Here is a 12513-nt window from a genome sequence, read left to right on the forward strand (position 1 = left end):
CATGAAGTTTGGAGCTCTGTAGCAACTGACTGTGCATAAAGTCTTTGCACTATGCACTTCAGTATCCGCTGACCCCTCTCTGTCAGTTCACGTGGCCTACCCCTTTGTGGCTGAGTTGCTGTTGTTCCCAAACTCTTCACTTTTCCTATAATAAAGTTGACATTGAAATATTTAGGAGCGAAGAAATTTCACGACTGGATTTGTAGCACAGGTGGCATCCTATGACAGTTCCACGCTGGAAATCACTGAGGGCGGCCCATTCTTTCACAAATGTTTGTAGAAACAGTCTTCATGCGTGAGTGCTTGATTTTATACACCGGGCAAAGTGATTAGGACACCTGATTCTCATCATTTGAATGGGTGGCCAAATACTTTTGGCAATGTAGTGTATTTCAAACTTGAATTTTATCTAATAATGCAACAAAATCATACATTACAAAACATTTTGTTAGAATAAAAATAAAAACTTAAATATATGCTTGACATATGATTTCAACGCAAGTTTTACATCAAATTATAGACTGTAAAAATGACAATAGACTTTACGGTAAAATTCTGGTGACTGAGCTGCCTTTTTTTTTTAACCATTAACACAGCTTTGGTACCGTTTTTCCCTACGAATTAATACACTATCAAAACTAAGAGATTTTACGGTAAAAAACTGGTAGCTCATTTGATTGAACTTTACCATAAAAAAAACTGTTTTACCATTTTTCCTTTTCATTTACAGTAATATTCTGTAAAAAAAAAAAAAAAAAAAAAACATGTTATATATTTACCATACCATACCATACCATATTGTATGGTAAAATTCTAGAAACTGAGGAAGCCAGTTTTTTGCAGTAAAATCTAAAGCAATGTTTTACTGCGTCCATAACGACATATATTATAATTACATGCGTAGGCAATGATATACATGTATTATATTTATACATTTATACCTTAAAATATTATTCACTGTTGCAAGCGGCCCTCTGATGGCAACCATAACTGTCAATGATTTTCTAGGTTGTGTATATGAACTTCTGCACAGCCTTCCTCCAACACGTTGCAGCCTGAGAACCACACACTCAGTATGTTGAAGTACGCTACACAGAGCAGTGATGAAAGGTTATTATATATTGTATAATGCATTGAAAAAAAATCCTTCCGTCGTCATGTGTTTCAAAATGATTTTGAACAATCGGCACAATTCCAAAAAAAAAGTGCATTTTTCCTTTAACAAACATGAACGGAAGTCGACAAAACTGAACATATTTAAAGTAAACATATTTTCCTGGCTGTGGAACAGAGTCAAAGAAAATGAAATTATTATTTAACTTCTACATCTTAAGTTCTTATATAGGTAATGATGTAAATGTAACTGAGAGTATACATAGGGAACTAAATGGACCCAATAAGTGTCTATTACAATGAACTAATTGTCATTTAGTAGGGGACACCCTATAACTGCCTCTGGGGGTCCCCAGACCCCAAACTATGTATTTATTTTAGTGTACACTTTCTTTGGTCAAACCCTATAATGTTATTCAATTTCTCTGTCGACAGTAATTAAAAACAGCTTCTATCTGTAGCTTGACATAAAAACAATGACTTGTGTGTTGTTTTGGAACAATTGGTAACAGTTATTATGTGCAGTAAAACTATAAACTCAACTCACCTTAATGTGTGTTCTTAAATATATGTTCCACGTCTTCCATGTCGAGAGTATATATATATATATATATATATATATATATATATATATATATATATATATATATATATATTATATATATGTTCACGAGTGAGGGAAGAGTGGATCGTGAGATCGACAGGCGGATCGGTGCGGCATCTTCAGTAATGCGGACGCTGTATCGATCCGTTGTGGTGAAGAAGGAGCTGAGCCGGAAGGCAAAGCTCTCAATTTACCGGTCGATCTACGTTCCCATCCTCACCTATGGTCATGAGCTTTGGGTTATGACCGAAAGGACAAGATCACGGGTACAAGCGGCCGAAATGAGTTTCCTCCGCCGGGTGGCGGGGCTCTCCCTTAGAGATAGGGTGAGAAGCTCTGTCATCCGGGGGGAGCTCAAAGTAAAGCCGCTGCTCCTCCACATCGAGAGGAGCCAGATGAGGTGGTTCGGGCATCTGGTCAGGATGTCACCCGATCGCCTCCCTAGGGAGGTGTTTAGGGCACGTCCGACCGGTAGGAGGCCACGGGGAAGACCCAGGACACGTTGGGAAGACTATGTCTCCCGGCTGGCCTGGGAACGCCTCGGGATCCCCCGGGAGGAGCTGGACGAAGTGGCTGGGGAGGGGGAAGTCTGGGCTTCCCTGCTTAGGCTGCTGCCCCCGCGACCCGACCTCGGATAAGTGGAAGAAGATGGATGGATGGATATATATATATATATATATATATATATATATATATATATATATATATATATATATATATATATATATATATATGTCTTAATAAGGTTATCCAAAAAATAGTGCTCGATACCGTAGTAGAGCGCAATATATGTATGTGTGGGGAAAAAAATCACAAGACTATTTCATCTCTACAGGCCTGTTTCATGAGGGGGGTACCCTCAATCGTCAGGAGATTTTAATGGGAGCATTCGCATACCATGGTTTATATAGGGCACAGAGTGGGTGGGTACAGGCTGGCCTAGGGGCGTGGTGATTGGTTCATGTGTTACCTAGGAGGTGTTTCCGTCTATGGCGGCATGTTGTTACAATTTCGCTGCGCTTGTTGAGGGATGACAGGTCTGGACGGTAGATAATAAACAGTTTCTCTTTCAAGCATAGGTTGCATCTTTTATTACCACTATTGTAAGGTGTGCTGGATGCAAGAATTTGCCATGTTATTGAATATTCAACATTATTGTCTTTGAGGTCCCAAATGTGTTTGCTGAGTTCTGTGGTATTTCGCAGGTTTTTGTTCCTGAAAGAAGCCTTGTGGTTGTTCCATCTGGTTTTGAATTCACCCTCGGTTAATCCTACATATGTGTCGGATGTGTTAATGTCCTTGCGTGACAATAATGTTGAATATTCAATAACATGGCAAATTCTTGCATCCAGCACACCTTACAATAGTGGTAATAAAAGATGCAACCTATGCTTGAAAGAGAAACTGTTTATTATCTACCGTCCAGACCTGTCATCCCTCAACAAGCGCAGCGAAATTGTAACAACATGCCGCCATAGACGGAAACACCTCCTAGGTAACACATGAACCAATCACCACGCCCCTAGGCCAGCCTGTACCCACCCACTCTGTGCCCTATATAAACCATGGTATGCGAATGCTCCCATTAAAATCTCCTGACGATTGAGGGTACCCCCCTCATGAAACAGGCCTGTAGAGATGAAATAGTCTTGTGATTTTTTTCCCCACACATACATATATATATATATATGTATGTGTGGGAAAAAAATCACAAGACTATTGAAATAGTCTTGTGATTTTTTTCCCACACATACATATATTGCGCTCTACTACGGTATCGAGCACTATTTTTTGGATAACCTTATTAAGACATATATATATATATATATATATATATATATATATATATATATATATATATATATATATATATATATCCATCCATCCATCCATTTTCTACTGCTTGTCCCTTTCGGGGTCGCGGGGGGTGCTGGAGCCTATCTCAGCTGCATTCGGGCGGAAGGTGGGGTACACCTACAATATAATATCATATTATATTATACATATTATATTATGTATATATATATATACAATATATATATATATATATATATATATATATATATAGAGAGAGAGAGAGAGAGAGAGAGAGAGAGGCTATTTCATCCCTACAAGCCTGATTCGCAGGTTTCCCTGCTCTTCAGGGATGTAGGGATGAAATAGCCTGTGTGTTTTTTCCTGACCTAACATATATTCTGCTCTTTGTGCATTCCCTACTGCACAAATCTTTTGTTTTTTTTATACTGTACTGTATATATATCTTCAGAGCGCGATGATGTCACCTTATCGATGGGAAAATGCATTTTTAGACAATACGATTGACCTGAGCGGCTAGGAGACACCGAGAGTAACGAGGGGTAGAAAATGGATTAGAAAGGACAGTTTAAAAAAAATAATAATTACAAAAAACAAAAATATTTTTTTTTAAAAATTTTTAACTTGGGATGTTGGACGCTGGCGGGCCGTAGTTTGGATACCCCATGTACTGAATCAGCCAATCATCTTGGATTTTCTTATACGTACGTTTACCAACCGATCATCATTGATTTTTTTCCCAGATTTTTTTGTACCCTGCCCCTTGATCTGCGCAGTCCATTTCTCTCTTTCTTTTCTCTTTCTCTTCTCTCTGTATCTTCTTTTGTAGCTTGTAGCTTTGTAGCTAAGCTACCCACCACATAAGTCTAAAAATAGCTAAGCTACGGAAATTGCTACTCGTTTAAAAAGTAGCAAAGCTACTGCCAAGCTACTGGGAAAGGTAGTTACGCTACGTAGCTTCGCTACTTGTAACGAGCTACTGCCCAACACTAGGTGCATACAAATATTTTAAGTAAAAAAAAAAGTGAGGTTGTATTTGTGTTTTTTTGTTGAGAAGAATTGTTGTACATTATTACATTATTGTGTAGCAGGTTATAGTTTGCTCTGTACATGATTTTGGCTGTTAGCAAATTCACTATATCATTGAATTTCGGTATTTTTGATTCAATAAATCAATAAATAAAGGGTTTTAAGGCTTTTTGTATCCAACATTATGTATTATTTTAACTGACCTCTTTTTTAACTTGATTTGTGACTTAATTGTACTTTTGTAGTTTTTTCCCCATATTTCTCAATAACTCAAATATGGTAATACTAGCGAGAAGAAAATGGTGTGATTTTTTTTTTGTCTAATATTTTGTTTATTTATTATTGATGTATTTCTTGCCTCCTTATGTTGTATATTTTTATGAGATTTCCGGTTAATTTTTTTATCAATTATTAAACCCCAAAATTTAATTTCATTAATAGCATCTTTTTTTAGTTTTACTGAGATTCAAGGATGGTCTGTTTTTTTTAAACCTGTCATGACATGTCGTGACAGGTCTGACATGTTTCTGTGTTTCTTTGTTTCCTGTCCAGCGCTCTTATTTTGTTTCATTTCCTGTCTGGTTTCACCATTCTGGCCTGACCGCTATTTCCCTCATATGTCCTTGGCAACCTGAGCACACTTGTTAATGGTTGCCGTAAAGGCTTCCTTATAAGGCAGCCTGTCCTTCATCCAGTGCTGGAAGATTGCCTTGGTTACAGCCTTAATTATGTTATGTTGCTTTGCTAACTGGCACAGCTTTGTGCATTCCCTCAAGAACATATCTTTTGTTTTGTTTTTATTACTAAAATACTCTTACCTGCACGTCGCTACTTGTCTCCTGCATCTTGAGGTCACAACTACAGCAGCCGTGATCGAGCGTGACAGAATCTTCCAGCCAATGAGTGACCTCGCAGCGACACCCGTTCCCCGTTCTGCTTGTAATTTGGAGCCAGGGCAGCTGAAGAGGCCACCCTCTTGGACAATTTTTTTGACCTTTTGGCCACATGGGCGGACTCACCCAGGTTCTCTTCAAGCTCCCTCCCACCCACCCCTCTCGTCTGTGAGTTTCCATGTGGACTTCAGGCATTTGTCCCCTTGGCTGAGGGTGCGGGGGGATGGGGAGTTGGGACTATGGGATTCTGTGCGGCACCTTTTACTTCAACAACGGTACCCGATAACCTGCTACCCGCCTCGTCTCCAGTGGGTCCTCCAACGGCGCCACCAGCCTCTCTTTAAGTGGGTCCTTCATCAATGTCAGCCTATTCTCCCGTGAGTCCGACGATGCCACCTGCTAGATCTCCAGCCCTGCAGCCATCTCGCCGACTGCAGAAGCGATTGTCTGGCCCTTGCTCTCCTCATTAGCTGCGGAGGCACAGGCCTGTCGCCTGTGCTCCTCGTCACCGGCATGTTAATAGGCAACCTGCGCATTCCCACTTTACGGGTGTCTTGTACACCTGCAGCAGCGCCACTTTGGATTTTTGCGTGGATTTCTGCTGCTGCCCCCGCAGCCATCATGCACCTGCCTGAATCCCCTCGCCCGCTGTGCAGCTGCGCCGTCACACCGGACTCTTCCCCGTTGGGTTCGAGGTCACGTGGCCTTATTGGCTTTATTTTAACTAAAAATCTTACGGTACATTAAACATATGCTTCTTATTGCAATCGAATAATACATTTGGCCTTGAATAAAATAGTGAACATACTCGACAACTTATCTTTTAGTAGTAAGTAAACAAACAAAGGCTCCTAATTTGGCTGCTGACGTATGCAGTAACATATTGTGTCATTTTCCATTCTATTATTTTGTCAACATTATTAAGGACAAGTGGTAAAAAATGAGTTATTAATCTACTTGTTCACTTACTGTTAATATCTGGTTAGTTTTTGTGTTAACACGTTCTATCTACACTTCTGTTAAAATGTGATAAACACTTAATCGTCTGTTGTTTGATACTTTACATTAGTTTTGGATGATACCACAAATTTAGGTATGGATCCGATACCAAGTATTTACAGAATCATACATTGTTCATATTCAAAGTCTTCATGTGGGGGCGGTCCCCTCCGAGGTTTCTCATTGTGCCCATTGGGTTGAGTTTTTTCTTGCCCTGATGTGGGATCTGAGCCGAGGATGTTGTTGTGGCTTGTGCAGCCCTTTGAGACACTTGTGATTAAGGGCTATATAAATAAACTTTGATTGATTGGTTGATTGATTGATTGATTACTCAGATTACCTACTCAGTGGCCTAGTGGTTAGAGTGTCCGCCCTGAGATCGGTAGGTTGTGAGTTCAAACCCCGGCCGAGTCATACCAAAGACTATAAAAATGGGACCCATTACCTCCCTGCTTGGCACTCAGCATCAAGGGTTGGAATTGGGGGTTAAATCACCAAAATGATTCCCGGGCGCGGCCACCGCTGCTGCCCACTGCTCCCCTCACCTCCCAGGGGGTGATCAAGGGTGATGGGTCAAATGCAGAGAATAATCTCGCCACACCTAGTGTGTGTGTGACAATCATTGGTACTTTAACTTTAACTTTTTAACTTTATTACTCAGTGTCCTAGTGGGTAGAGTGTCCGCCCTGAGATCGGTAGGTCGTGAGTTCAAACCCCGGCCGAATCATACCAAAGACTTTAAAAATGGGACCCATCACCTCCCTGCTTGGCACTCAGCATCAAGGGTTGGAATTGGGGGTTAAATCACCAAAAATGATTCCCGGGCGCGGCACCGCTGCTGCCCACTGCTCCCCTCACCTCCCAGGGGTGTTGAACAAGGGGATGGGTCGAATGCAGAGGACAAATTTCACCACACCTAGTGTGTGTGTGACAATCATTGGTACTTTAACTTTAACTTTGATTGATTGATTGATTGATTGATGACTGGTTGTGTATCAAAATAATATGGTTGCCGCCCTAGTGCCTTCTCACTAAATGTGTTTTTAATGAACATCCATAAAAAAGACACACACACAAGATTTTTCTCACAGTTCATATTTTCTTTGCAGGGCTTGCTGGTTGCCATCTTGTACTGCTTTGTCAACAAAGAGGTAAGACGGGCGAGCTCATGTTGAGCGTTTGTGGTGCAGATTATTGACAACAATTGATTTTCTTTCCTTTTTTTTCCTCATAAACCTTTGTTCTAGATCAGGGGTGTCAAACTCATTTTAGATCGGGGACCACATGGAGAAAAATCTACTCCCAAGTGGGCCGAACTGGTAAAATCACGGCACGATAACTTAAAAATAAAGACAACTTCAGATTGTTTTTTTTTCGGTTTAAAAATAGAACAAGTACATTCTGAAAATTCACAAATCATAATGTTATTGAGTTTTTTTTACACTTACATGTTGCGTTTAATAGTATATATACTTTGTCGTTATTTATATTTTCTGAATAAATGATATGATAATGTTCATCAGTCAACTCATTGGTGTTAATTTTCAATCTATCAAGATAAACAAATTTATATCAAAATAAAATTACAGTATGTTATTTATGTAGTTTGCTCATTTTCCTCGACTGATGTACTAACATCATGTGGTTTATTTTGTACATATGTAGCATCATCTACAAAGATACAAATAATTGCTATTGTGACATCCAGTGGACACATTTAGAACAGCTTTTTCTTTCATTCAAAAAAATTCAGGTTCATTTTTATACTGATCAAACTCATCCTGCTGTACAACAAGGTGGAAGGAGACGGCACAACACAGGAAGTCTCGCTCAACAGGGTTTGTTGAGCTTTAGATGAGTGAGTGGAGTGTGTATGCTACTATACGTGTGCATGCAAGATTATGTGCAGGAATTAACAAAATAGTATTTACCAGGAGTTTGTTGTTAGTGTGTGTTGGTTGTAGAGGCAAACAAGTCCAAAGGGGCTGGACAGAAAGAGGTCCGTGATCCAAGCGTGAGATCCGTGGGGCTGGAGAGAGGCGTCCTAAGGTCCGGGTCCAAAGCGAGGGAAGTCGAGGATCGAGGGAGGCAGTCAGGGTCCGGAGGGAGATCCAGAGAAGTGAGGCGCACAGCTCACTTCTAAGGCGACGGAGAAAACTGCGGGAACAGGGAAACGACAAGGCAGCACAAGGAGTGAGGGAACAAGGAGAGTAGACACAGGAGAGGAGCCAAAGACACAAAGCTTACTGTGAACAGAGAACTACGTTCCGGCGCTGGATGGTCTGCTCCGTTGGTCTTTACACTGGTCTTTATTAAATATATATAAAAAAAGTCTGCGGGCTATAGAGCGTTTTCTATTCGGGCTCCAGTACTATGGAATGCCCTCCCGGTAACAATTAGAGATGCTACCTCAGTAGAAGCATTTAAGTCCCATCTTAAAACTCATTTGTATACTCTAGCCTTTAAATAGCCCCCCTGTTAGACCAGTTGATCTGCCGTTTCTTTTCTTTTCTCCTCTGCTCCCCTTTTCCTTGAGGGGGGGGGCACAGGTCCGGTGGCCATGGATGAAGTGCTGGCTGTCCAGAGTCGGGACCCGGGGTGGACCGCTCGCCTGTGCATCGGCTGGGAACATCTCTACGCTGCTGACCCGTCTCCGCTCGGGATGGTGTCCTGCTGGCCCCACTATGGACTGGACTCTTACTATTATGTTGGATCCACTATGGACTGGACTCTCACAATATTATGTCAGACCCACTCGACATCCATTGCTTTCGGTCTCCCCTAGAGGGGGGGGGGTTACCCACATATGCGGTCCTCTCCAAGGTTTCTCATAGTCATTCACATCGACGTCCCACTGGGGTGAGTTTTTCCTTGCCCGTATGTGGGCTTTGTACCGAGGATGTCGTTGTGGCTTGTGCAGCCCTTTGAGACACTTGTGATTTAGGGCTATATAAATAAAGATTGATTGATTGATTGATTTATTGGCCGTGTAGGCGCGTGGCCGCGGTCTGAGCAGGGCACTCCAGCAGCTCTCTCAGGGAATGACAGTATGCGCATCCGCCGTAACACCCGCGGGCCTGATCCGGCCCTCGGGCCGTACGTTTGACACCTCTGTTCTCGATTCACTTTATTCTATTTGTTTACTTAATGGAACAGACACATTGACAATCTAGTGAGCAATGCACTTTGAAATTATTATTTTTTTGGAACGAGACATCCATCCATTAGAGTGCCTTATTTAATCTTCCTAATCCTCTTCATATGGCTACTGCTCTGTAATCGCATCCTCCCCCAGGTGCAGTCAGAGATGCTCAAAAAGTGGAAGAGGTGGAAGCTGGGTAAGGACATCGACGAGGAGTACCGTCACACCCACAGCCAGACGCCGCACATGAAAAGCGGCAGCATTGCCACGGGCAATATACCCGATCTCCATGACAATAACACCAGTGACCCCAGCGGCGGCTCACTGGGGACACTTCAACTCAACAAAGCGGACAAAGGCCCGTCCTGCTCCACGGCACCGGAGGAGAACCGCAAACTGGTGGTCTCCTACAGCAACGGCATGGGGGAAGTCCGGCCCTCGTGGGGCAAACACGCGTTCCATTTCTCCTTCTACTCAAAGAGAGGTGACGCCAACACCGCCACGGAAGATGTGTGTCTGGAAGAGAAGGCGCAGGAAGGGGAGGAAACTGCCGTCTGATGTGTTGGGATCGATGGTTTTACAACAGACAAGGACCATTTCAAAGACTTAAGACATCTAGAATGATCAAACATAAGGATTAAATGAAAGTCATGTACCCTATTTTTAGGACCATAGGGCACACCGGAGTATAAGACGCATTAAAGGGGTTATTTTTTTTTTTTTTCTACATTTAAAACACTTCCTTGTGGTCTACATCAGTGTTTTTCAACCTTTGTTGAGCCAAGGCGCATTTTTTTCATTCTGAAATCATTAAGAAATGAAACTCAGTAGACAGTAAAAAAGTCAATGTCGCAATTGTTGGATATGACTTTAAACCATAACCAAGCATGCATCACTATAGCTCTTGTCTCAAAGTAGGTGTACTGTCACCACCTGTCACATCACACCGTGACTTACTTTGAGTTTTTTGGTTGTGCTCCCGTGCGTAGTGTTTTATTTCTTGTCTTGCGCTCCTATTTTGGTGGCTTTTCCTGTTTTTCGGTATTTTCCTGTTGCAGTTCCATGTCTTCCATTGAGCGCTATTCCTCGCACCTGCTTTGTTTTAGCAATCAAAAATGTTTAAGTTGTTGCTATCTTTTTTCGTGTGGACATTGTTGATTGTCATGTCATGTACGGATGTACTTTGTGGACGCCGTCTGCTGCTCCCACACGCTTTAAGTCTTTGCTGTCGTCCAGCATTCTGTTTTTGTTTACTTTGTCGCCAGTTCAGTTTTAGTTTTGTTCTGCATTGCCACTCCTGAGCTTTAATGCCTTTTCTTAGGGGCACTCACCTTTTGTTTATTTTTGGTTTAAGCATTAGATACCTTTTTACCTGCACACTGCCTCCCGCTGTCGTCTGCATATTGTGATCATGACAAACCATCGTCGTTTCACGCGACGTGTTCCCGACATTTAAAAGCAATTAGCTACCAGCTTCCACCTACTGATATGGAAGAGTATTATATGGTTACTCTGCCGAGCTCAAGACAGATTATAATTACTGGTTTGCAAAAAATATTTTTAACCCAATTAGGTGAAATTACATAATGTGGTTGAAAAACACTGGTCTACATAACATGTGGGTCAAAATGTTACATAGATGATGTTTTACAGACCATCTTCAAGCCGCTTTCTGACAGTTTTGTCGGCGGTTTTATTTACGTGGCTCCACTCCAACAGCGTCTTCTCCCCGTCATCTTTGTTGTACCATAGTTTTTATTCTACAAGTTAAATTAGAAATGGCAACAGCGGCAGATGCATGCTTCACAACAAGAGGTGGAGAAAAAAGGTGGATCTTATGGACTACATCGTCGGACTACAGGGGCGGACCCGCGCAAAGCACTTTGGGTAAACCTTTACCATATATGGATAATCCGCTGACGTCAATTGAACAGGCATCATCCTGTAGTCCACACGTATATTTTATGTGTGACTGCCATCTACTGGTCACACTTACCGTTGCACCATGTACCAAATACAATGGTTTCAAGGTCGGTAAGCACAACCAGAAACAAGGCGCAATGTCGATTTTTGAGAAAATGAAAGGATTTTAAGTGCGCCTTATAGTAAAAAAAAAAAAATATGGTACTGTACAGTGTTTGAGTGTGTTTGTGTCAGTGTACTTATGTTGTTGGGGTTATGCTCGTGTGTCTACTTGCTGCAATGGATGCACATTTGTGGTACTCTTCAAATTAATCCTCTCAGTATCTTTGTATTTTGTACTGTTTCTTGTATTATCGAATTGAATGTGAGCATCACTTAGAGGGGAACTGCAATTTTTGGGGAATTTTGCTTATCGTCCAACGATCATTATGAAAGACATGATTGTAAATATTAAATAAATGCGATCAACACTTCGCTTACGATGGAGCCTATGGGAGCCGTGCAATTCCACCTACAAAGCCCTTAAAAAAACATCAAAATACCTCCATTTGGGTTTTATATACATGATGTAAGTATATTTGTCAGGTAGTAATGGGTAGTAAAATGTAATATTTACGTATTTTGATCATTTTAAGCATATGCGGCGCATTAATTAAAAAAACGCATCACATTTGCTTTTTGTTCTTCATCACTGATGATTACTCACTGCAGACTTTGAGAGCCAACAAGCATAATAAAACATCACTTACTATGGAAGGCCTGCTGTCGTTAGGATGGCGACTGCGAGGATGTGAATATGTTCCCATCTAAGTGAAGAACGTCTCATAATCCTCGCGAAGAAACAGGGTTGGGGGACGGTGGGGACCAAGCGTCTTTTCCCGTCGTTCTGGACATTTCCGGGTCCTAAATGGCTGTCAAAGCGTACCAACTTATCGGAATACCTACTCAGACTTCTTCTGTGCAGGTGAGATGCATGATTTATGATCTGCAATAAA

The 12513-nt window shown here is 41.6% G+C and overlaps 1 protein-coding gene across 1 annotated transcript in view; it reads left to right on the plus strand.

The window, feature by feature from the left end:
• Positions 1–10439, plus strand: part of gcgrb (glucagon receptor b) — a 46562-nt gene extending 36123 nt beyond the window's left edge. The window contains exons 12-13 of the mRNA XM_061988116.2: positions 7563–7604; positions 9749–10439. Of these exons, the coding sequence (XP_061844100.1) occupies positions 7563–7604; positions 9749–10153 (447 nt within the window). The 3' untranslated portion in view covers positions 10154–10439. The remainder of the gene's footprint in view (positions 1–7562; positions 7605–9748) is intronic.
• Positions 10440–12513: the final 2074 nt, after the last annotated feature.

Source organism: Nerophis lumbriciformis, linkage group LG27 (genome assembly GCF_033978685.3).
Source record: "Nerophis lumbriciformis linkage group LG27, RoL_Nlum_v2.1, whole genome shotgun sequence".
Classification (NCBI taxonomy): domain Eukaryota; kingdom Metazoa; phylum Chordata; class Actinopteri; order Syngnathiformes; family Syngnathidae; genus Nerophis; species Nerophis lumbriciformis.